Source organism: Phodopus roborovskii, unplaced genomic scaffold, assembly GCF_943737965.1.
Source record: "Phodopus roborovskii unplaced genomic scaffold, PHOROB, whole genome shotgun sequence".
Classification (NCBI taxonomy): Eukaryota; Metazoa; Chordata; class Mammalia; order Rodentia; family Cricetidae; genus Phodopus; species Phodopus roborovskii.
The window spans coordinates 1,749,179-1,773,062 of NW_026126603.1; the positions used below are offsets into that span (position 1 = coordinate 1,749,179).

At 42.0% G+C, this 23,884-nt stretch overlaps 1 protein-coding gene across 1 annotated transcript; it reads right to left on the minus strand.

Moving 5' to 3' along the window:
• Positions 1–393: 393 nt before the first annotated feature.
• On the minus strand, positions 394–22,627 carry Olah (oleoyl-ACP hydrolase). The gene is made up of 8 exons (XM_051205861.1): positions 22,466–22,627; positions 21,692–21,780; positions 18,870–19,000; positions 8,926–9,064; positions 6,912–7,011; positions 6,150–6,319; positions 984–1,066; positions 394–679 (listed from the first exon to the last, which is right to left on the minus strand). The coding sequence occupies exons 1-8, from the start codon at positions 22,625–22,627 to the stop codon at positions 537–539; spliced, it is 1,017 nt and encodes a 338-aa protein (XP_051061818.1). The 3' UTR covers positions 394–536.
• Positions 22,628–23,884: the final 1,257 nt, after the last annotated feature.

The window sequence follows — 23,884 nt, forward strand, 5'->3', positions numbered from 1 at the left end:
CGTTGCTGATGAAAATTTGTATAAATGTCAATCCAATTGGAATCTAATAAAAAGATAAAGGACTCTAGTAGAAGTTTTCCCCCTTTAACAATATTTTTATTTACCCTTTGAATTTGTCCTAAATGTATACAGTGTATTTTGGTCATATTCGTATCCACCCCTCTCTTGACTTTCCAACCCCTTGATGGATGTCCTCCAACTTCATGCCTCCTTCACATCTTTTTTAAATCGCCCACTGAGTTCAAGTAGTGCTGCCTGCATGTGCCACAAGGGTGTACAGCATTCCCTGGAGCATGAGAAACCTGCTAGTGGCAACATTCCCCAAAGAAAAGCAGACACCCCTTTCCACTGCAGCCATCAGCTACAACAGCCCCTTGGATTCCCTGACCCTTAGCATTTCTCTTTTCCCCAGAGAGAGGAATGTTCTATGAAGAAATTCATTAATATGCATCTTTACAATTTCCGAAAACTAAAAACCTACATGTCTGTGACCTACAGGGACAGCTTGTGGCCCATTTGCATATTTGAAAGCCCATCTAATAGCAATCAAGTGACGACAATTCCAAACACTTGGTTATATAGTTCTTGATGAAGTTTTCGTTGTCAGGGTCCAACAGATAAAAGTGATCACCTGGCAGCATGTGGATGTCAATCTTCCCACTGGTTATGTCTTTCCAGCCTAAGAAATATATGCAATTTTATTTAGTAGTAAATGGCATCAGCCAATGACAATTACTTCCAGGTATTATTTCACTAAAAGCTAACACTCAATGGTAGAGTTACATCCAAGGTCTCAGGTTTCTGGGTATCCTGTGTTTTTAATCTCTTAACGGCCTAGCAGTATTCAGCGATATGATCTATATCTGTTTACACCCAGTAAAACTTGGGCTGATTTTCCATTTCAGTGACTACTAGTTCACATTTGCTGAGAACCATCCCACACATATTTCAACAAAATATCCCGAATTTTAAAAGAATTTCACCTTCTGTGTCCTCTATTATGTCTTCAGATCCAATGAAACATGTTATGTCCTGGGAAAGGAGAGTTTCTGAGGGCATGTCAAAGCTGTAACATCAAAGAGCTCCTTTGTAATTTTCATTCTTAACATCCCAGAGTCCTTTCTTCTTCCCTACCTCACTGAAATGAAGCAGGGGATAGCCATGCTTGTCACCCTTCTCCCACTAGTCCCAACAAGGAAGATATTCACAGGGACTACCTCTCTCCATCAGAACTGACTGGAGGTCCATGTGGCCCAGACTGTTTTCCAATCATGAACTAAGTACTGGAGTTGAATGTAATCTTTAGAAATAGATAGAGAAAATAATAATTCAGTTGGCCACCTTGTCAGTAGTAGTCTTGACACAGGTGGAGAAAGAATCAGTGAACTTGAAATGGTCATTAGAAATGATCCAAGGTAGGAAATCTTACAAAGAAGACAGAATGCCTAAGCAATGTGGATATGTCTAGAGACAACCAATCTGGTGGCAGAAGGGGAGCTAGAACAACACTGAGGTCCAGGAAGGAGACTGGGAGTTGGGAGGGGTCATAAGCTTTGGTATCGCCCAGACAATAGAGGTCTCTGGGCTAATGGTCTGAACCTTGATGATGGGAGATGGGAGAGGGCCGAGAGATGCTCTGTGGGCCTGGTTTTATATATTTGAAGAAACAGAGCTTAGGACTGGTGAGGGCGGGGCATATTTGGGAAGAGGAAAGAAGGAAGGAAGATAGGGGAAGATTCAAGAGTAGGTTAGATATAGCCTTTCAAATCTGGAGGAAGCTAACTGTGGTGAGTAGCCAGCACAGTTTGATTTGCTGATGAAGAGATGTGAATGTGGAGGGGGTGTCTCATGCTGAGTGGAACATCCCTGTTCATGTCTTTATGTTTGTGCTACTGAGGCTAAAGGGAGTGAAAAAAGCCATGGGAGTGAGATTTGTTATATTTTCCTTTTAGAAGTGGCTTCTGGGACTGTGGAGGTAGCTCAGCAGTTAAGAGCATTCTTGACTAGTGGTGAGAGTGGTGTGTTGACATCTCCTACTATGAGTGTGTGAGGTTTTTATGTGAGCTTTGAGTTTTAGTAGCGTTTCTTTTACGAATGTGGGTGCCTTTGTATTAGGGGCATAGATGTTCAGAACTGAGACTTTGTGCTGATGGAATTCTCCTGCGATGAATACAAAATGACCATCTTCATCTCTTTTGATTAATTTTGGTTTGAAGTCTAACTTGTTAGATATTAGGATAGCCACTCCTGCTTGCTTCTTGGATCCATTTGATTGGAAGGTCTTTTCCCAACCTTTACCCTGAGGTAATGTCTATCTTTGAAGCTTAAATGTGTTTCTTGTATGCAGCAGAAGGATGGATCCTGCCTTTGTATCCATTCTGTTAGCCTGTGTCTTTTTATAGGTGAGTTAAGACCATTAATGTTGAGGGTGAGTAAGGACCATTGATTTTTAATGCTTATTTGTTTAACTTTGTGACTTTAAAGAAAGAAATTAAAGAAGATACTAGAAAATGGAAAGATCTCCCATGCTCTTGGATAGGTAGGATAAACATAGTAAAAATGGCAATCTTGCCAAAAGCAATCTACAGATTCAATGCAATCCCCATTAAAATCCCACAATTCTTCACTGACCTTGAAAGGAAAATAATCAACTTTATATGGAAAAACAAAAGACCCAGGATAGCCAAAACAACCCTATACAATAAAAGAACTTCAGGATGAATCACCATCCCTGACTTTAAGCTCTACTACAGAGCTATAGTTCTGGAAACAGCCTGGTATTGGCACAAAAATAGGCAGGTAGACCAATGGAATCGAATTGAAAATCCTGACATAAACCCACACACCTATGAACACCTGATTTTCAACAAAACAGCTCAAAGAATACAATGGGGGGGGGGAGGAAAGCATCTTCAACAAAAATGGTGCTGGCACAATTGGATGATGGTGTGTAGAAGACTGCAGATAGACCCATGTCTTGCCATGCATAAAACTCAAGTCCAAATGGATCAAAGACCTCAACATCAATCCAGCCACACTGAACCTCTTAGAAGAGAAAGTAGGAGGTGCCTTTGAACAAACTGGTATAGGAGACCGCTTCATGAACATAACTCCAGGAGCACAGACACTGAGATCAACAATTAATAAATGGGACTTCCTCAAACTTAGAAACTTCTGTAAGGCAAAGGACACAGTGGACAAGACCAAATGGCAGCTCACAGACTGGGAAAAGATTTTCACCAATCCTACATCTGACAGAGGGCTGATCTCCAAAATATACAAAGAACTCAAGAAACTAGTCAACAAAACACCAAACAACCCTATTAAAAAATGGGGTACAGATCTGAAGAAAGAATTCTCAATAGAGGAAATCAAAAAGGCTGAAAGACACTTAAGAAAGTGCTCAACATCCTTAGCTATCAGGGAAATGCAAATCAAAACAACTTTGAGATACCATCTTACCCCTGCCAGAACGGCTAAAATTAGAAACACCAGGGATGACTCCACCAGGGATGGTGGAGAGGATGTGGAGAAAGGGGAACACTCCTCCACTGCTGGTGGGAGTTCAAACTCGTACAGCCATTTTGGAGATCAGTATGGCAGTTCCTCAGGAAAATGGGAATTAGTTTACCACAGGACCCAGCAATCCCCCTCTTAGGCATATACCCAAATGATCCACATCCATACAACAAAGACATCTGTTCAACTATGTTTATAGCAGCATTATTTGTAATAGCAAGAACCTGGAAGCAACCTAGATGCCCCTCAACTGAAGAATGCATAAAGAAGATGTGGCACATCTACACAATGGAATACTACTTTGCAGAAAAAAATAATGGAATCCTGATATTCACAGGCAAGTGGATGGCACTGGAAGAAACCATCCTGAATGAGGTAACCCAGTCACAAAAAGAGGAACATGGTATGTACTTGTTCATATATGGATTTTAGATCTAGAGCAAAGGATCACCAGTCTATAATTTACACCACCAGAGGAACTAGGATACAAGGTGTATTCTAAGAGATTCACATAAAGTCCCTCACAGAAGCGGGAAGGGACAAGTCCCCCCCAGAGAACATGGGAAGTGGGGGGGCAGTGAATGGAGAGAGAAGAAGAGAAGGGGAGGAGAGGAAAGCACGTGAAACTAGGAAGATTGAGTCAGGGTAGGAATAGAAAACAGAAGAGAGAGAGAGAACATAAAAGAGGGAGCCATTATTGGTTTGAAGAGAAAACTGAACCTAAAGAAATGTCTAGAGACCTACAAGACTGCCGCCAACTAACAATTTGAGCAACTGTGGTAAGGCTACGATAGATACCCTTCCCGGACAGTAAGATCAACAACTAACTTATCTAACATCATGGAGCTCTCATCTAGTACCTGTTGGAAACAGAAGCAAACACCCATACATAAACACTGAGTCAAACTAGAATCCATATGCAGATGGAGAGGACAAGACCAGGCTGCAGAACCACATAGAGACAGCTGACCCGAACAAAGAGGAGCTAACGGGCCCCTAGACTGATAGCTTGGAATCCAGCATGGGACTGACTCAGACCCCATGAATATGGGTCTCAGCCAGAAGGACTGGGCAGTCTAAGGGACCTCAGACAGTGGAACCAGGATGTATTCCTAGTGCACTAAAGGACCTTGCGGACATATTCCCCCATGGAGGGACATTCCCTTAACCTAGAGAAAGGAGAGAAGTTCTAGTCCCTACTTCAAATGGCTTGACAGATTTACATGACCCCACCTGGATGGCATTGCCCTACATGTGGATTGGGGCGGGGGGGGGGATGGGAGGGTGGTCAGGGTGCATGTGAGGGGGGAAGAAGGGTAAGAGAGAGGGAGGGAGAGGGAACTGGGATCAACATGTAAAGTAAAAGTAGTAGTAGTAGTAATAATAATAATAATAATAATAATAATAATAATAATAATAATAATAATAATAATAATAATAAAGAATTCTTGAGGAGGACCCAGGGTTTGCCTCCTGGCACAGCATGGTAGCTGGGAACTAAGTCTGTAAATTCAGTTTCAGGGGATCCAATGCCCTCTTCTGGTTACCGCAGGTACTGCATGCACATGCCCCATACAGGCAGGCAAAACACATAAATCTTTAAAGCGGCTTTGGGTAAGAACTGGGCTACACCTAAGCATGATTTCATTTCACCCTCACAACCCATGAAGTGTCATTAATTAGAGATTTTCCTAGACCAAAGATGGCTCAGTGGGCAGAGATGTTTACACTAAGCTTTGTTAGTGGAGTTCCATTTCTGAGACCCACATGGTGGAAAGAAAGAACCAACTCCCAAAAGTTGTCATCCAACTTCCATATGTGCACATTAGCAAGCACCCACCCTCGCCTCCCACACCCAAAGTAAATAAATAAGAAATGTACTTGAGAGAATGTCCTTTCCCCATAGTATATTTTTGGCATTTTGCTATTTAGCATAAATATGTGAATTTATTTGTGAGCTCTCTAACTCTAAATTAATTGGCATGTCTCTTATTATGCCGGTACTATGCTGTTTCAATTCCTAAAGTTTAGTTTTTAATTAATAAATTTTAAGAGACTTTTTAGATTATAAGGAAAAGCGGATGCCACAGAACTGTCTCACATGCCCCTGCCCCAGGCAGCCCCTTGTCATCCCAATTAATTTTTTTTTTTGTTTTACATTACTTCTTGAACTGGCAAATAAAAATGACTAAGTGAAGACAGCTACACACAAATTGATCTTTTTTTGTGGCAAGAACACTTTAAAACACTGCTCTTAGTGACCTTCAAGACTACGACACATTGTTAACAACTGCAGCCACCATTGCTACACAGATCTAAGCTTGTCTGTCCTGCTCCCTACATGGTTTCAGTGTTTTGGGTCGCAGAGAAAACAAATACATTGTAACTTTTAGAATATTGCATTCTCATATACACAGCCTCTATTAACTACCAGTCTGTTTTTTCTTTTCTTTTGGGATGGGGTTTTACTGTGCAGTCCTGCTGGTCCTGGAACTCACTATGTAGACCAGGCTGGCCTCAAATTCACAGAGAATGTTGAGTACTGGCATTAAAGATGTGCACCACCACTGCCTGACTTATATTTTCCTATAAATATCAACACACACATAAACACACACAGAGTTACTTACACGAATTTTTTCAAAATGCTAACATCTGCCTTCAGAACAGGAATGCATTGATTCATAAAGTCCTTGTCCTCGATGAGATGCTTGGGGGTGCCTCCAAAATTCAGAAGGTAGTGTCTGATTTGTTCTTCTGACAATTGGTTAAGTTCAGGAATTTGAGGCCGGGATTTTGACTTAAAACGTGAACAAACACAAGGCTGATCATTCATGAAACACACTAGCCCCAAACTCAAGCCTGCCTCCTTAAATCAGGGAGAGAGAAGAAAGTGCCATAGGAACATCAGCATTAGAATGCCACCAAAATGGAGTTCCTGATTTAGAACACTAGTCCAACCCCAGACTGTACAGAGGAAGCAAAGACAGTCAAGCTGGCAAGAAGGAACCAGGAATCACGAGACTAGCTTTAAAAGCTACAGCTGGTCCAAAAGTTTGGCATCATTTTAAGATTCTTTCCCAGCACTGATTGGTTTCTCTCCTGAACATTGGTAAGTTCCCAAGTGAGGTAGCATTCTGAGGACAGAAATCGTGCAGGGACACCACTAGCTCAGGGGGGCAGAAACAATGAGACGTTATTCAGGAAGAAGTTGAAGTTCATTTTGGAGGGTTGGAGAGAAATATGTTGAAAGATCTCAGGGGTGTTCAACATCGCACGCACAGTATCCTTGCCATCATCCCCGGCTGGACCAAAGGAGAACAATGACCTGATGGTTAGCACCTCATTTCCCTGTTCTCATTCTCCCATCCAAAGTAAACCGGGACACTTACGTGTGGGGCACTCGCACTGGACGCAAAGAAATGCAGCGGTTCCATTTTGTATTTCTCCTTTAGGCGCAGTGCAGTCACAAAAGCAATATAGGTTCCAAAACTAAACCAGGGAAGAGACCAACATGACAGACAGTATTGGGCAAAACTCATGGTAACCAAGTGACACGAACACAGCGGTGACTGAGGGATGGGCAAAAGCCAACTGGCTGGTAACTGGTTTGTAAAAAGCATATTACCATTGATGAATGTCGACATAAGTGTGTCAGGCCTGAGAGATGGCTCTGTCAGCAAAGCACTGGCCTCACATATGTGATGGCTCAAGTTCTGGTCCCCAGAACCAATGGAAAAGGCTCAGTTCAGCTCTCAGGCTTGAAATCTCAACAATGCAAGAAATGAGGGATGAAGATGGGAGGAGCCCTGACAGATGGTGGCCTGCTAGCTCAGCCTATGTGGCAAAGTTTCAGGCCACCGAAAGACCCTGTCTCAAACAAAAGATAGACAATAGATGGTGAGTAAGGGCCAACACTTGAGGTCATCCTCCGACTTTCCCATGTAGTTCAGGCACATGCATCCATGAACTACACACATCCATGAAAGTACACACACAGGGAAGGGGGAAGCTTGTCCTCTCTTCAAACTGATTGTCAGGCATTTGACTACAGTAGTGGGGAGCTGAGTAACACAAGGAACGGCTTAAAGTTCATCTATATCTCTTGTTCTTCACTACAGCTGCATGTTACTTTGTTCTTCAAAGCGTGCTCCGGGGGCACCTAGGGATGTCCAAGACTCCATTTGTGCTGGATAGCTTTATATCAACTTGACAAGCACTGATGTCATCTGAGAGGAGGGACCCTCCTCCTTGATAAGGGAGTTTCTTAATTAGTGATAGATGGGGAAGGGCCCAGCTCATTGTGGGTAGTGCCTTCCCTGGACTGGGTTCTATAAGAAATCAGGCTGAGCAAGCCATGGGAGGAAGCAGCACCCCTCCGTGGCTTCTGTATCAGCTCCTGTCTGTCTCCAGGTTCCTTCCCTGTTTGAGTTCCTGTCCCGACTTCCTTCAGTGATGAACTTCAGTGTGGAAGTGTAAACCAGATAAGCCCTTTGCTTTCCAAGTTGCTTTGGTTATGGTGTTTCATCACAGCACTGGTAACCTGCAATAAGTGTTTTCAGAATAATGCTAACATGTTCTCCGTGGAACCAGAGAGATAGCTCAGCAGATAACAGCACTTGCTACATGAGCCTGATGGCCTAGTTTGCCCTCTGGATGTCACAGGGGAAAGAAAGAAACCATTTCTTAAGGCTGGCTTCTGGCCTCCACCTTCACACCCCCACACAGGTGTGTTGCACTTCCACACATCCAGTTCTATATGAGCACTATTCATTTTAAAAGTGTGTCTGTTTTTAGTTATGGAAGTGCCCGTGCATCTGGGTGGGGGTATGCTCACATAAGTGCAGGTGCCTATGGAGACCACAGGCATCTGATCCCTAGGAGCTGGAGTTACAGGCAGGTATGAGTTGCTGTATGGGAGTGGTGGGAACCAAACTCAGGTCCTAAGAGCATACTCACTGTTAAACACTGAGCCTCATGATCGAGGTTCATTTAATCCCCGTAGGTAGGAACTTCATGGAGGTGGAAACTAATTTAGAAGCTTAAGAAATCTGCCCAAGGCCATGGCTGTGTAGCTTCAAGGAGGTTTGTGCCCTTGGGAAATAAATACTATTTGCGTATTTTTTTAATTTGAAGGATTTTTTTTCTTAAATAGAAGTTTCTGGTAGTCTTTATTTTGGGTGTAATTCCTACACAGACTAGAGAACTGTAAAAGTTGAGATTGGAGATAAGTACTCAACATTCTGTTTAACTAGGAGAAGAAGTTGCATCTCACAAAACACAAAATGCACACATGCACTTGTGGTTGAAGTACCTCTCTAGGGCCATGAGTGTGATAGGCAAGTGCTCTATTGGGAACAACCATCCCAAGTCCCACACATGTTGTGTATAACAAAATGTAAATACCTGTGGCCAAAAAATGCAAATGCTTTGTCTTGGATAACGGGAAGCAGAGCAGATACAATTTCATCAACTACTTCATGGATGTCCGTTGCAAACTGTTCTTGACTTCGAGTTTCCCTTCCAGCCAGTCTTACAGCATGCACTGGAAATTAAGAGGCAAGTCACTTAAACACACAGACAAAGAAGACACTGAGATGTTGTGAACAAGTTAACACAGATGATGAGACACTGTGGCATTGAAAAGACCTTATATTTACACGAAGTGAATAAAAAAGGTCAAAATGATGGTAAAACTGGGCATGGTGGCTATGAGGTCAACTTGGTTGTCACTTGATTGGAACTGAGGTCCACTAAGAGGTACTTCTGGCAGACGTGTGAGAGTATTTCCTCCGTGGTTCCCTCCTGCATTTGTTTGAGTTCCTGCCCTGATTTTGCTCAACGATTAACTGTGATTGGGAAGTATAAGCTAAACAAACCCATTTCTGACCCAAGTCATAGTCTTTATCACAAAAAACAAAAAAAAGCAAACAAAACAGGCTCCATCTCAGATAAACAAGAGTACTTACAATGATGTCATTAAAATCTATTCCAGCATGAATCATGGGGCTTACATCTCTCAGTGAACAAACAATTTGAGAGCTGAGCTAAGTAGGCTGGAACCACAAGGGAAGGATTTGGAATTGTGTGTGTGTGGGGTGTGTGGGGGGGTGTTGAGACAGGGTTTCTCTGTGTAGTCCTGGCTGTCCTGGAACTCGCTCTGTAGACCAGGCTGACATCAAACTCGCAGAGATCCCCTCCTGCCTCTGCCTCCTGGGTGCTGGGATTTTTAAACCATCAGAGTTACCTGGGAACCACACACAAAGCGCCAGAGTGGCAACTTTCATCATTCATGCTGGGTTGAGCGTTTTGGTAATGTGTTATGCATGTTCTGGAGAGCAACCTCTCAATCCCACTCCTGTAAGTAACCCCCCCATCCCACCTCCCCACCCCCCACCTCCGTCCAACTCACTAGGTCATTAAGTTAAGCTTGGGTGGAATTTATTATTTAGTCTAACATTAGTGTCCTATCTGGAACAAATAGACATTTGTTTACATCTCTCCAGGAAAAGTCACTAGCCAATAAAATTATTTATTTCCTTGTTTGGTTGTTTTTGGTTTTGGTGTTTTGAGACAGGGTTTCTCAGTGTAACCATCTAGGCTGTCCTGGAACTCCCACTGTAGACCAGGCTGGTCTCAGACTCACGGAGCTCTGCCTGCCTCTGCCACCCAAGTGGTGAGATTAAAGGCATGCACCACCCATTCCTGGCCACCACTAAGATGTTTAATGAAAAAACAGCCCCAGTAACACATGTCTATTCACCACAGTCACTTTTGTAACATAGAAGTATAGGATGTTCAAGAAAAAGGGGCAAGTAGACCATTAAGAGATTTCATATGTCAAACAGAAAAAGATAAACTTGACAATGTAAACCTTATAGCTATATAGTACAATTTGTACTTGATGCAGAGAATGTATATATTAGCAGTCACAGAACATTTGTGAACACTCATCATAGTTAAGGGGAGGGGGAAATCACAGAAAATTCCACAAAGTAGAAGCAGAATCATGAGAAAGAAGCCAAGGCCAAAATCTCCTTCTGCAGCTGAGAAAGTTAATACTGAGAGTCACTATCTTTCTTGCTTGTTAAAACCAGTTTTATGATTTGGGGTGAGCTAAAATTTCCAATGAAAAAGAATTCATCTGCCATTCATTTTATGATCTATGAGGCGGATTGGTGGACTATGTGCATGAGTCACTTTAGAAGATGCTCTCGATTCGTCAGAAAAGGACACACTGGAGATCTTTAAGCCCATCTGTCTTGTGTTTTCTCAGAAGTATCTGATGCAGCAGGCGCAGTGGCACTTGACACTCTTGCAGAGGACCCACATTGTGGCTCAGGACAATTTGAGATCTGATGATCTCTTCTAGCCTTCACGAGAACTGTACTTACATGCACAATGTACATACATACATGCAGGCAAACACTTATATACATTTAAACAACATTTGAAATAAAAAAAAAAAAAATTAGAGACCACAGTAAAAACTAAAGGCATAATCTGAACATGTCAAAATGTAGTAGGGTGAGCAGGTCGGTGGTGACTCACGCCTTTGATCCCAGCACTCGGGAAGTAGAAGGAGGCTGATCTCTGTGAATTCAAAACCAGCCTGGTCTACAAGAGCTAGTTCCAGGACAGGCTCCAAAGCCATAGAGAAACCCTGTCTCGAAACCACCCTCCCCTCAAAAAATGTAATATGTGGAATGCCAACTATTGCGGTAAATAAGGATCAGGATAAACAAATAGGCCGAATAGATGTTTATTCAGGGAGAAATAACTTACAACCTAGACAGATGAACACCAGGAAATTCAACCCGATCCTCTCCTGTCCGAGTCACGCCAGAAAGAGAGAGCACCTTCCTGGCCCCCTCCGACCTCCTTCCTCAGGTCACCTCCGCCCATCGCTCCACCCCCCAATGGGCGTGGTCAGTGCTACAGAAGGATTATCTCACTACAGCCAACCTTCTGCTTGTGGACATTAAGGACTTTCTAAAGACTCCATGCTGCCTTCCAAACTGACTGGGTCATTTACAGTCCACCAGCTATGTGAATATGCTCCAGCTGTTTCACCCCCAATGAGCTCCAAGTCTACCCCACACGGGTATGCTCACACATCAATGTATTTTTCAGCACCATTTACAACGGAAAAATTGTAGAACCAACCTAGGTGTTCACCAGCAGAGGAACAGATAATAAAATGTGGCGTCTACACACAGTGGAAACATTTTCCTTAAAGCATGAAGTCATGTTGTTTATGGGAAAGTAGATGCATGATGTGCGGTGTCTCTCTGTATGCTGTGGATGTGTTTTTATTACCATTGGTTAATAAAGAAACCGATTTGCCCAATAGCCAGGCAGAATAGAGCCAGTTGGGAAACCCAAGCAGAGACACAGGGAGAAAGAGGGTGGAGTTAGAGAGGCACCAACAAGCCCTGGGGAAGCAAGAGGTGAGGTAACAAGCCATGAACCTCATGGTGAATATGGAATTGGGTTAGTTTAAGTTATAAGAGCTAGTTAATAACAAGCCTGAGTCATTGACCAAACAGTTTGTAATTACTATTAAGCCTCAGAGTGGTTATTCGGGAACTGTCGGGTGGGAGAGAAATAACAAGTTACAGATACAACTGGGAATAATCATATTAAATGATTTCAGCTGGTCTCAGAAAGACAAATGCATGTTTTCTCCCATTTGTACTTCTTTGGTTTATGTAGATACACGAAATCATACATGTATCTAAATCATACATGTATCTATGGCATGAAAGCAGCAGTAAAATTACCTAATGGGACAAAGGTGTTGATAGGGGGAGGGATGGGGGAGAGAAACAAAGGGAATATGCATGACATGCAAAATAGACTTGCATGAAGACTTAAAATATTTAAAAAGAAAAAAGAAGTACCTTGTAGTATATCAACACTTATTTACAAAACAGAACCAAGGTACAAATTGTGAAGCTACACACACACACGCAGATCAGTTTGCAGGCATCAGAGAACAGCTGGAGAAATGAGAGCTTGCCCAGAGAGGAGAGAATTCTGTAGTGAAGGAAGTGAGTTTTTCCAGTTCCCTCCTGTATTAGCGCAGTGTCAGTGATGGTATAGTGCAGAATTCTCAATCCTGGCTGAAGTATACTTTTTAAACATGTGTCCGTGTGTGTGTCCATGTGTGTGTGTGTGTGTGTGTGTGTGTGTGTGTGTGTGTGTGTGAATGTGCACGCGCACACTTCATCTCTGCTGTATGATCTACCTCCTCTGAGACAGGGCTTCGCCTAGACTGGCCTTGCTGTGGACCTCAGGGATTCTCTGGTTTTTTCCTCCTCAGCCCTGGGATTACCAGTACCATGCCTGATATTTTTATGTATGTTCTGGGGCATAAAACTTAGGTCCTTGTGCTTGCAAGGCAAGTGCTCTAATTTAGCAATTTGTCCAGCTCCTGAGACCTTTATGAAAAGGTCTTTCTTTTAAGACTTTTAAGAAAACAAAAACCGGAAGTATTGGCACTCTCACATAGCAAGACTACAAAATTGCAACACAACATCATAAACAGCTGTAAATTAAAATGTCAAAATTGCAGCAAGAACATACAACCCACTTGCCTTTCTTTTAAATCATCTGACTACACTAAACATGTCAAAATATTAAGATGATAAAGGAAATAGCCAGGTGTGGTGAAGGCAGGTGAATTCCAATAAGTTTGAGGCCGGCCTGATCTACATAGTGAGTTATAGGCCATCCAAGGCTACATAGTGAGATCCTGTCTCAAAGATAGCAACAAAAGAAGAATAAAAGTAAGCTAGGCATGGTTCCTCACACTGTAATTCTCAGCACTCAGGGAGTTGGAAAACAGAGTCATGAATTAGTAGTAGCTGTCCAGAGTAACTTAATAAGACTCTATCTGTCCATCTGTCTATCTGTCTTCTATCTATCTATCTATCTATCTATCTATCTATACATCCATCCATCTATCATCTATCTACTATTTATCCACCCATCCATCCATCTTAATCTACCTATCCATTGATCTATCTCTTTTAGAAATTAATTTACAAAGAGGAAAGATGGCAGATTCTAGACACTCAGAAAATGCCAAAATCTCCATAAGTCTGAAAGAAAACAGAAAGTGCATGGGAAGGATGGATAGCATGGAGCAGCAGAGGAATGCAATAGTAAACAATACATACAGACTAGGTGAGCCCTGGGAACTTTAGAGCTGTGTGATCAAGAGGACTCTTACCTCACACAGCATGGCAGGGAAGGAAGGGACACCTCTGTAGATGGGTATTAGCAAACGAGAAGAGGAAGGCTGCATGAATACACACTCTGGACCTCTGTAAAATGTAGTTTTGGAGAGATCTGTGACCTGTGCCACAGGAGCTGCAAAAGTTCCCTGTGCCTCCAGCATGCTCATTAAACAGACAATGAAGAGCATCACAGGAGTCTTCCCAGCAAATCCTTCAGCAGGAGCCCCTGGGTATAAACCCCCCCAGTTCCAAAAGCCACCCTTCTCCACCAGCTAAGTGGGTGACCACCACAACAATCGGGAGATGGTTTGTGACTTACACACTGCCTTGCAGACACTGTCTACTTTGGGAAGCATGGGCCAAGCTGACTGGAAAGTAGAAGGTGCTTAGAGGAGGAAGCTGTGGTCCAACCTCTGGGAAGAGGATCAAGTCTAATTGTGCATAAATGAAGCAAGGGTTGGCACTCAGAATAGCATGGCCAAGATGTAAATGCCTATACCTTGCTTTATCAGCAAACACTGATTCAGCTTGACAGCTTCTAGTCCTCAGAGCCCCAGAGACTACTGGTAGAAACACCCTTCTTGGGCATTTTCCACTCCCATTCCCATAAAGGCAGAGTGCTGATGTTGTCGGGCAAAACTCAAATAATTGGTCCTCTGTGTTGGCAAATGACACTCCCCTGGGAGCTCTGTTGGAATAAATATGGAGAACTCTGACAGGAAGTGGGCCTAGTGGTTATGAGAGTGCACACCTCAGCAGGGTGGAGTACAACCTTTGACATTCCTTTGGGTCCAATGTGTGTGTCCTATATCAAGTAGATGTCAAAGAAATGTTGGTGGAGGGAGTACATAGCATCCACACCCTCTTTCTTTTCAGCAAAATAATAAACACTGTTTTTCTTGCTCTGTGTTGGTTTTCATCTGTTTCCTCTTCACTGCTATTTCTTTAAATTCAGAAATTTCTTTCTTTTAACTTTTTAAATTCTTTTATTTGTTTATATTTTATGTATGAGTGCTCTGAAGGTATACTTGCATGCCAGAAGAGGGTATCAGATCCATGTGGTTGCTAGGAATTGAACTAAGGTCCTCTGGAAGAGCGGCCAGTGCCCTTAATGCCCCTCACTGTCATTTCTTACACCTTCAGTTTGTGATCTTTCCCACCTTGATTCGTCTTGTTTCTTTTCCCTATTTCCATTTCTATTTTAATTTAATATTAATGCTTTACCTTTACTAATTCTAAACTCCCAGTTTATCTGAGAATTATTCTCACTCCCATCCCCTAGTTGCTTATCGGCATGTAGTCTTCAGTTATTTCTCCATCACATTTGGATATGTAGTTTGCTTCTCAAAAGGCATTATTAAGATCTACATGCTCTCCTCTGAATGGCAGTGAGAACTGAGACCTAAAATTGGAAGTAACACACATATCAAAACATGCCCAATTGCCACATAGAAATAAAGTAAATAAGAAAGGCAAGGCAATCCAAGTCTTTAAAAAGCTCATAATCCCTCAGTAAGTAAGTCAAAATATATTAAACTAGTTGAAATGTGTGGTGGTTTGAATAGGAATGGCCCCCATAGGCTCATGTGTTTGAATGGTTGGCCCATAAGGAGTGGCACTATTAGGAGGTGTGGCCTTGTTGGAGGAAGTGTGTCATATGGAAGCAGGCTTTGAGGTCTTATATATGCTCAAGCAAGCCTGCTTCTGTACCCTGTCCATGAGGTTCTGATAGGATATGCCCTCAGCTGCAGCCATTAACATTGTGCATATTCACAACGTTCCCTTTTAAAAGGGCCCTGACCACCTCCCATCCTTCCCTCTCTCTTTCATTCCCTCTCTCCCTCTCTCTGACTGATTCTCACCTTCCGCCTCTTTCCCCTATTTCCTGCCGTTCCTGTCTCTGGAGGCCAGTCTCCACCCTCCCCTTCTCCCCTTTTATGATCCCTTTCGCTAATAAAAAACCCTCTGCTTGAATCCTGTCGTGTGGCGTCTTTCTCTTGAGCACCACTTTTCTTAAATTACAACAATGCCCAGTACACAGTTCACTTCCTACTGCCTACAGGTTAAGATGTAGAACTTCTCTAGCACCATGTCTGTCATCTGCCATGAAAATGGTGGATTAAACCTCTGAACGGTAAGCCAGCCCCAATTAAATGTTTTCCTTTATAAGAGTTGCCGTGGTCATGGTGTTTCTTCATAGAAATAGAAACCCTGACTAAGACAACATGCCAGATAAATACTTCAAAGTCTACTGCAGAAAAATGATCTCAAAGAAGATGTACAAAAACAGATGAATGGAGCAAGGAAGACAGTTCAAAGGAACACTGACCCAGAAGGGAAATTCAGGATCTTGTACAAATAATTGGACAACAATGTTGGACAACAATGTTGGAACTCTATGTATGTGGAGTTTTAGAAAAAAAAAAAAAAAAAACCAAATCAAATAAACAAACAAATAAACAAAACAACAAAAAACCCTAGTAGAAAGTGTCATTGATGAACAAATCAAATAGCTGAGGGAACATTGGTGGGGGTTATCCCATTCAGAAAATTTAAAAAGTAAACAACCATGACCAGAACGTCTAAGAACTTCAGCACACAAACAGGAAACCCCTCCTGAGAAACAATGGAAACATTTCAAGACCTATGACTTTGGTTTTTCAGAATATAGCTTTCTTTCTTTGTTTCCATTTTATTTTATTTTGAGACATGGCCTCTCTATTTGGTAGCTCTGTCTGTCCTGGAACTCACAGAGATCCTCCTGTCTCTGCCTCCCAAATGCTGGGATTGAAGACGTACACCACCACACCCAGCTTCTAAATATAACATTCTCAAAGCAACTCTAATACCTCCGTGAATAACAGGAAGTGTGACAAATGGGATTACATTAAAATGAATTGCTTCTGCACTTCAAAGAAAATGAGTCTACACAACTTCATCCCTTCTCCTATAAATGGCAAGCTTGTGGCGAGATGGTTTAGCAGGTGAGGGGGCTTGCCACCAAGTCTGATGACCTAAGTTTGATCCCCCAGACTCACATGGTAGAAAGAATTGAGTTCTACCAGTCGTCCTGATCTCTGCCTACACACACACACACACACACACACACACACAGAGAGAGAGAGAGAGAGAGAGAGAGAGAGAGAGAGAGAACAGACTCACTACTGTTTCCTCTAACATGCAGAAGCATTTTGTTTTAATGTGTTAAGCAAAACCATATCTGTGGCTTCCTCTGATAGGTGGGATGTAGGAGGGGAAACATCCACAAAGGCAAACAGGAGCAATAAGGGATGTGGAAGGGAAAAGGGGACTGAGGGCTGAGAATGATAAGGGGTGGGATATGACTGAAGAACACTGCAAGTAAACACTGCAGTGGAGCCCCTTTGTAAAAATTAAATATAATTTTTTAAAAGGAAAGGGCCATTAGTGTCTTAGAGAGAAATCACAGAAGGAAAAATATAACTGGAAATCACTGAGATGTGTTTCACGATGCCGTGGATAAAGTCCACCGAATAGAACCCTAAGCAGTCAGATCAACAATGGCAAACCGAAGCACATGGAGAGGTAGCCGAGGACACTAACAAGCATCAGTGACCCTTGGTGCAATATCCCATGATATAAAAAAAAAAAAAAAAAAAAAAACTCGCCATTTTGGAGATCAGTATGGTGGCTACTCAGGAAAATGGGTATTAGTTTACCACAGGACCCGGCAATCCCCCTCTTAGGCACATACCCAAATAATCCACATCCATGCAACAAAGACATGTGCTCAACTATGTTCATAGCAGCATTATTCAATGGAATACTACTCTGCAGAAAATATAATGGAATCTTGACATTCGCAGTCAAGTGGATGGCACTTGAAGAAACCATCCTGAATGAGGTAACCCAATCACAAAAAGAGGAACATGGTATGTACTCGCTCATATATGGATTTTAGACCTAGATCAAAGGATCACCAGCCTATAATTCACATCGCCAGAGGAACTAGGATACAAAGTGTATTCTAAGAGATTCATATAAAGTCCCTCACAAAAGGGGGAAGGGACAAGTCCCCCAGAGTACAGGGGAATGGGGGGGCAGTGAATGGGGAGAGAAGTAGGAGAAAGAGAAGGAGAGAAGAGGAGAGCACATGCGACTAGGAAGATTGAGTCAAGGTAGGAATAGAAGACAGGAGAAAGAGACAGAGAGAGAGAGAGGGAGAGAGAGAGAGAGAGGACATAAAAGAGGGAGCCATTATTGGTTTGAAGAGAAAACTGAACCTAAAGAAATGTCTAGAGACCTACAAGACTGCCGCCAACTAACAATTTGAGCATCCATGGAAAGGCTACCATAAATGCCCTTCCCTGATAGTGAGATCAACAACTAACTTATCCACCATCATGGAGCCCTCATCTAGTACCTGTTGGAAACGGAAGCAAACACCCATACCTAAACACTGAGTCGAACTAGAACCCAGATGCAGATGGAGAGGTCAAGACCAGGCTGCAGAAACACATAGAGACAGCTGACCCGAACAAAGAGGAGCTAAAGGGCCCCCAGACTGATAGCTTGGAATCCAGCATGGGACTGACTCAGACCCCGTGAATATGGGTCTCAGCCAGAAGGACTGAGCAGTCTAAGGGACCTCAGACAGTGGAACCAGGATGTATCCCTGGTGCACAAAAGGACTTTGCGAACACATCCCCCATGGAGGGATACTGCCTTAACCTAGAGACAGGAGAGAAGCCCTAGTCCCTACTTCAAATGACCTCTCAGATCTACATGACCCCACCAGGAAGGCATTGCCCTACATATGGAATTGGGGTGGGGGATGGGAAGGGAGGGTTGTCAGGGTGCATGTGAGGGGGCAGAGAGAGTAAGAGGGAGAGAAGGAGGGAGGGGAGGGAGAGGGAACTGGGATCGACATGTAAAATAAAAAATAATAAATAAATAAAAGTGAAGAATGGCAAAAATTCTATTTTGAAGAAAGAATGACTGGGAAATTTTCCATTTTAATAAGGATTAGAAATCCACAAATCCAGAAAACTTAATGATCTCAAGTTTATTTACCTGGCTGTTTCTGGGCTTCTCAAATTACTTAGGTTAGGATGAAAGTCAACGTACCTTCCAATAAGTCATTAACTGTTTGACCCCACTTGGCAAAATAAACGGAGCCGCCTCCTGCCCAGGGAAAACAAATCAGCTTAAAAACTGCATCAGGCTTCCGAAACAAGCAGTTCAAAACCTTTTCATTCCTAGAAAGAAAATTCAAATATATTTAGCATTATAGAATGATACTGGAGTTCAAAATTGAATTATGTGTATTTTAATGATAATTCTCATTCACTGAACAGTGCATGCGTTGAAATGTGAAGTAATTGCCTTTCTTTTTCCACGAAGCAAGGCCCCAAAAGTTTAAATGGTCTATGGTTTGTGATCTGAATTCCTAGGGACATAGATGGAATGATAAATGTCTATGTGTTTTGTATGTTCAATTAAAGTGTTGGAACTATTAATTCAGACATTGAGGAAGTAGTTTTATTCAAACAATTCATAGGTTTTTTTCTGTCTCAGTGTCTTAACTGCCACCAAGAGACACTTCCCAAATCACCTACAAATTTTCCACAGCATATAATTTTACTCTTTTTTTTAAAAGTGCTTCATAAACAATACTTCTGAATCTGTGCTTATGCATTATTGCCACTAGAAATTTTATATCACGATCCACCATTAAAACAATTGATTTTAGAAACATTTCTATTTTAAACAGCCTAACTGTGTGGATATATTTGTATTCTCCACAATATAAACCTTACTTGAAAAGATTCCAAATTGATCCTTACATTTTTTTTACAAAGCTATGTAAGCTTTCCAAATGAGAAACCATAAGCCATGAGATACAGACTTTTAAGTCTGTTTTGTCTTTTCTAAAAGTATCAATGCTCAAACTTCACATATTAAAGGCTTGGTCCGTAACTGAAGGTGTTACAGAAGTGGAAAGGCCTTGAGAAGCAGAAACTGGTGGGAGGAAGTGAGGTGACCAGATGCACTGCATTCTGGGAGTTTTGCCCTCTCATTCTCAGCCTTTTTCTGCTCCCGCTTCCTCCCTCCTGAGGGCTCTTTAACTAAGTACCTAACTCTGCCATGCACCCCCTGTCATGTCCACTTTTCTACAGGACCAACACAGCACGGCTCAAGGACTATGGGTTGAAAAAACACATCGAGATTTTGATATAAATGAATATATTTCCTGCATGTATGTGCGTCACATGCATGCAGTTCCCACAATAGCCAGAGGAGGGCATCAGAACTACTAGAACTAGCTATGAGCATCATCTGGGTGCCGAGAGTTAAACTGGCTTCTCTGTAAGAGTAACAAGTGCCCTTAACTGCTGCTCCATCTCTCCAGGCCCCCAACCAAATCTTTGCTCTTTAAAGTTTACATTTTGACATTTGATCTTGATAAAAAGTAAAACAAACAGACAGACAAACAAACCAAAAACAGGTTGAGATCTGTTTAGATACTCTGTTCTCATAGGAGACTTTTTGCTTTATAATAAAATAACTGAGAACATGCATAAAGTGAGACACTTAATAGATGGTCATAGGTGAATATTTCTTTGGGAAAAAGATACTTTTTAAAGAAAAAAATTTTTTTGTGTGTTGGGAATTGTCAGATATTGAACCTAGGACCTAAACATGCTGGACAAATTCTCCACTACTGAAATACATTCCCATAAAAAAAATCAAAAAACAAAACAACAACAAAAAACATTTCTTGACTTATATCTGAGCATTTAAATAATTGTTAGATCAAAGTTTTTCCCTTTGAGAAACAACATTTATTTTTTGAAGCTGTATTCACACTCACCAACCCCATCTACAACAAACTCACAGGGACAAGCTGGGCCCTGATAGAAATTTCATGGACAAACAACATCCTGAAAAGTCCCAAAGCTGTTTGACCCAGGAATGAGAACCATCTATAGAGTCTTCTCTCAACTCGGTTAAAAACTACAGAACAAAGGGATGACTTTTTTTTATTCTAATTTTTAGGGGCTGTAGAAGATTCCAAAAGAATTAATTGGGTCTAACACCTTTAAAATTTATTCATTCATTTGGCTCTTTAGACAGGGTCTTTGTAGCTCTGGCTGTCCTAGAACTCACTATGTAGATGAGGCTAGTGCTGAGATTAAAGATGTATACCGCCATGACCAGCTTCAAAATATTTAAAGTCAAGATTCCATATAATGAATTATATATATATATATATATTCTAAAAGACAAAAGAAGTGTTAGGACAAGATGAGCTATGAGTTTGTAGTACCTAAAGTTTGAGAGCATTAAGAGGTCTTTGAAAAAGAGTACAACTTTACTAATACAAAATTAAAAACCAGTTTTTGGGTTTTTTGTTTGTTTTGTTTTGTTTTTTGAGACAGGGTTTGTTTGTGTAACAGTTCTAGCTGTCCTGAAACTTGCTTTGTAGATCAGGCTGGCCTCAAACTCACTGAGATCCTCCTGCCTCTGCCTCCTGAGTGTTGGGACTAAAGGCATGCACCACCACTGCCTGACATGATTTGTGCCATTAATTGGTTTAAATCAGTGTCAATCTCCAGAACTCACTTGATGAGGCACTAATACCAATAGTGAACCCGTGGCCAAGCTCTTGAGAAGGTAGAACCCATCAATGGCTGGTCACCATGTGGTTGATCCTAGACTGTGGAAGCACTCCCACTCTAGATTCTGCTTATGCCCTTCACATCCAGCCTTGTCTTTCCACTTTAAAGACCACCAAGAACTTAGTACACTTTTTTCTATGTTTTCTATTTAAAGTATCTACAACTTTAGAGTCAAGAGTGATCAGAGACTGTATTTATTCCATTTGTATAGTGATCAAGGATGAAGAGAAAAATGACTCAAATTTAAATACTAGGTTCACCTCTTACCATGGGACACTAGGCAAACTGCTCAAGAGCTTTGTATTCTCAGTGGTCTCGACAAACAGGACAGTGCCTGACGCTTCCTCACTAGTTAACTGTGCAAGCAAAAGTATTAAATTCTGACTTACAGTTTTAGACACTCGTTATCTGTTATTTCTTTAACAGTTGACAAAAGGGAGACTCAAAGTCATTAAGTCACCAAACCACTTAGTGATAAGATCCTGCTCCTTAGTAAAACTCTTTGTCTATTAACAGTTTTCCCATAGTCACAGCATCAATGTCACTAAGTAACAAGAAGTAGCAGATATGAAGCTTTGGATCAGGGTTGGGACAAGAATGGATTTTCTAAGTTAGTGTGTTCTTCCAAACTCTGCAAAGATATACAAGCCAAGCAAGCCAAAGATATACGATTTAACCTTTAAAATGCTGCCAAGGGACCAGCAAGATGTCCAAGTGAGTAAAGGCACCTGATGGCTTGAGTTTCATCCTCAGGATTCACATGATGGAAGGAGAAAAACAACTCTGGCAGGTTATCCTCTGACCTCCACATGTTCATAGTGGCACACACAATAACCAACCAATTAGCTGATTAAATGTAATTTTATAAAACCCCAAATTATTAGCATTATAGACAAGCAATTAGTACCATCTTGCTCTAAAGACATCGGGCACCAAACTCGAGATCAGTGATGCACCTCTAACAAGGCAATCTGACAAAGTCGGGGTGCTAAACACCAAAGGCAGGGTTCAGGGAGCCAGGAGTTCCCAGAAGTAGCCTACCTGGTTCTCTTGGCATGATCTGTCATCTCCATGCTGTGAGTTGATTAGGATTTGCTGCTCTTGGCAGTCTTCTGTGTCCTTGTTGAATTCAACTTGACCCTGGGCATAAAAATCTCCAATAAGCTTTATATCATAGAGTGACCAGATTTCTTTTAAACCCATTGACTCCAGCGGTCATTCTAAAACCTGCTTTTAGAAGGCAATGGAAAAGAGAAGGACAGCAGTAGGAAAAAGGAGGAAATAAAGAAGCAGGAAATGTATGAAGAGGTAGAGGAAGGAATAGAAAACAAACTTGCTAGAAACAGCACAGCATTTGGCAGCCTTGTGTTGGTGGTCTCTGTTTATATATAGCCATGACTGTGTTCACTAACAGACTTTCAACTAATGTCGATGAAGGCATAAACATTTAACTGTATTAACCATCCAGAGCATCCATTTACAATCTGCAGCTAACAAAGCCATTTTATTTCCCTTCAAGGCTGAAGGCAGCAAGAGTCATTGAAAACAGCAGTCACTGTAGGTATTGAAGCAAAGGCCCACAAGACAGAATGCTGGCTGAGAGAGAAGTAAATGGTACTACTGTGAAACAGATGAGACCATCTCAAGGAAGGGAGCTTGCACTGCTCAGCCGATTGTAGCGATTGCAACTTCGTGGAGCTGAATGGAAGAACCAGAGTGCAGACAATGATCAAGCAGACCACTCAGACCAGAACACCCTCATTAGCACATCTCTCCCCTGCCCCAGGCAGTTCTTTGCTCTATCTGCATCCTGACAGGGGACCTGGGGGTCACTGGGCCCCTTTAGTCCACATGAGGGGACTCTCCCTCCTCTGCCTTTCACTGTCACTCAGCTTTCAGTGTGTCCCTTTAGTTGGCACAGTGGGATTGATGATACAGTCTAACCTGCCTGGGCAGCTGAAACCGGGGATTTTACTCTTAAGACTCGGGTAACGCTATCATTAGACTCCAGTGATGCACAAGTATCAAACTTCTAATCCTGGAAGCTTCTGACATTCACTAAAGAAAATAAAAATTAGTATAGTTTATAAATATATAAATGATGTATAATTTATAAGGGTTTTTAACCCACTTACCAGCTAGAAGTCCCCTGAATCCCTGGAGGTCATGGAAAGACTACGATTATTGCACGACTTCAGTGGTGAATCTCAGGAGCGTTGCGAGAGCTGAGGCTTAGCCTTCAGCTATCTGCTCCTTACAGCAGAGAGGACTGCCCTGAGAGAGTCTGCTCACAAGAGGGCGTAGAGCTAGCCTTTTATCTGTAAGAACTCAGAGGCGTACTGAACATCCTGAACGCTCAGATGACTCACCCTGATAATTTACTAGGCTCTGTGAGGAGGTTTTGCTCCTTAGAGAACAATACAAAATGCAGATTGACATGGTGGTGCCTGCTTGCAATTC

Bases quoted from the DNA above. Each gene is read 5' to 3' on its own strand.
- Olah (XM_051205861.1), bottom strand. From the start codon at position 22,627: ATGGGTTTAAAAGAAATCTGGTCACTCTATGATATAAAGCTTATTGGA. The intron at 9,065-18,869 runs GTACGTTGACTT...CTTAATTTCCAG, and splicing joins AGTTAATGACTTATTGGAAG to TGCATGCTGTAAGACTGGCT. The intron at 7,012-8,925 runs GTATTTACATTT...TCCCTGGTTTAG, and splicing joins TTTGCATTTTTTGGCCACAG to TTTTGGAACCTATATTGCTT.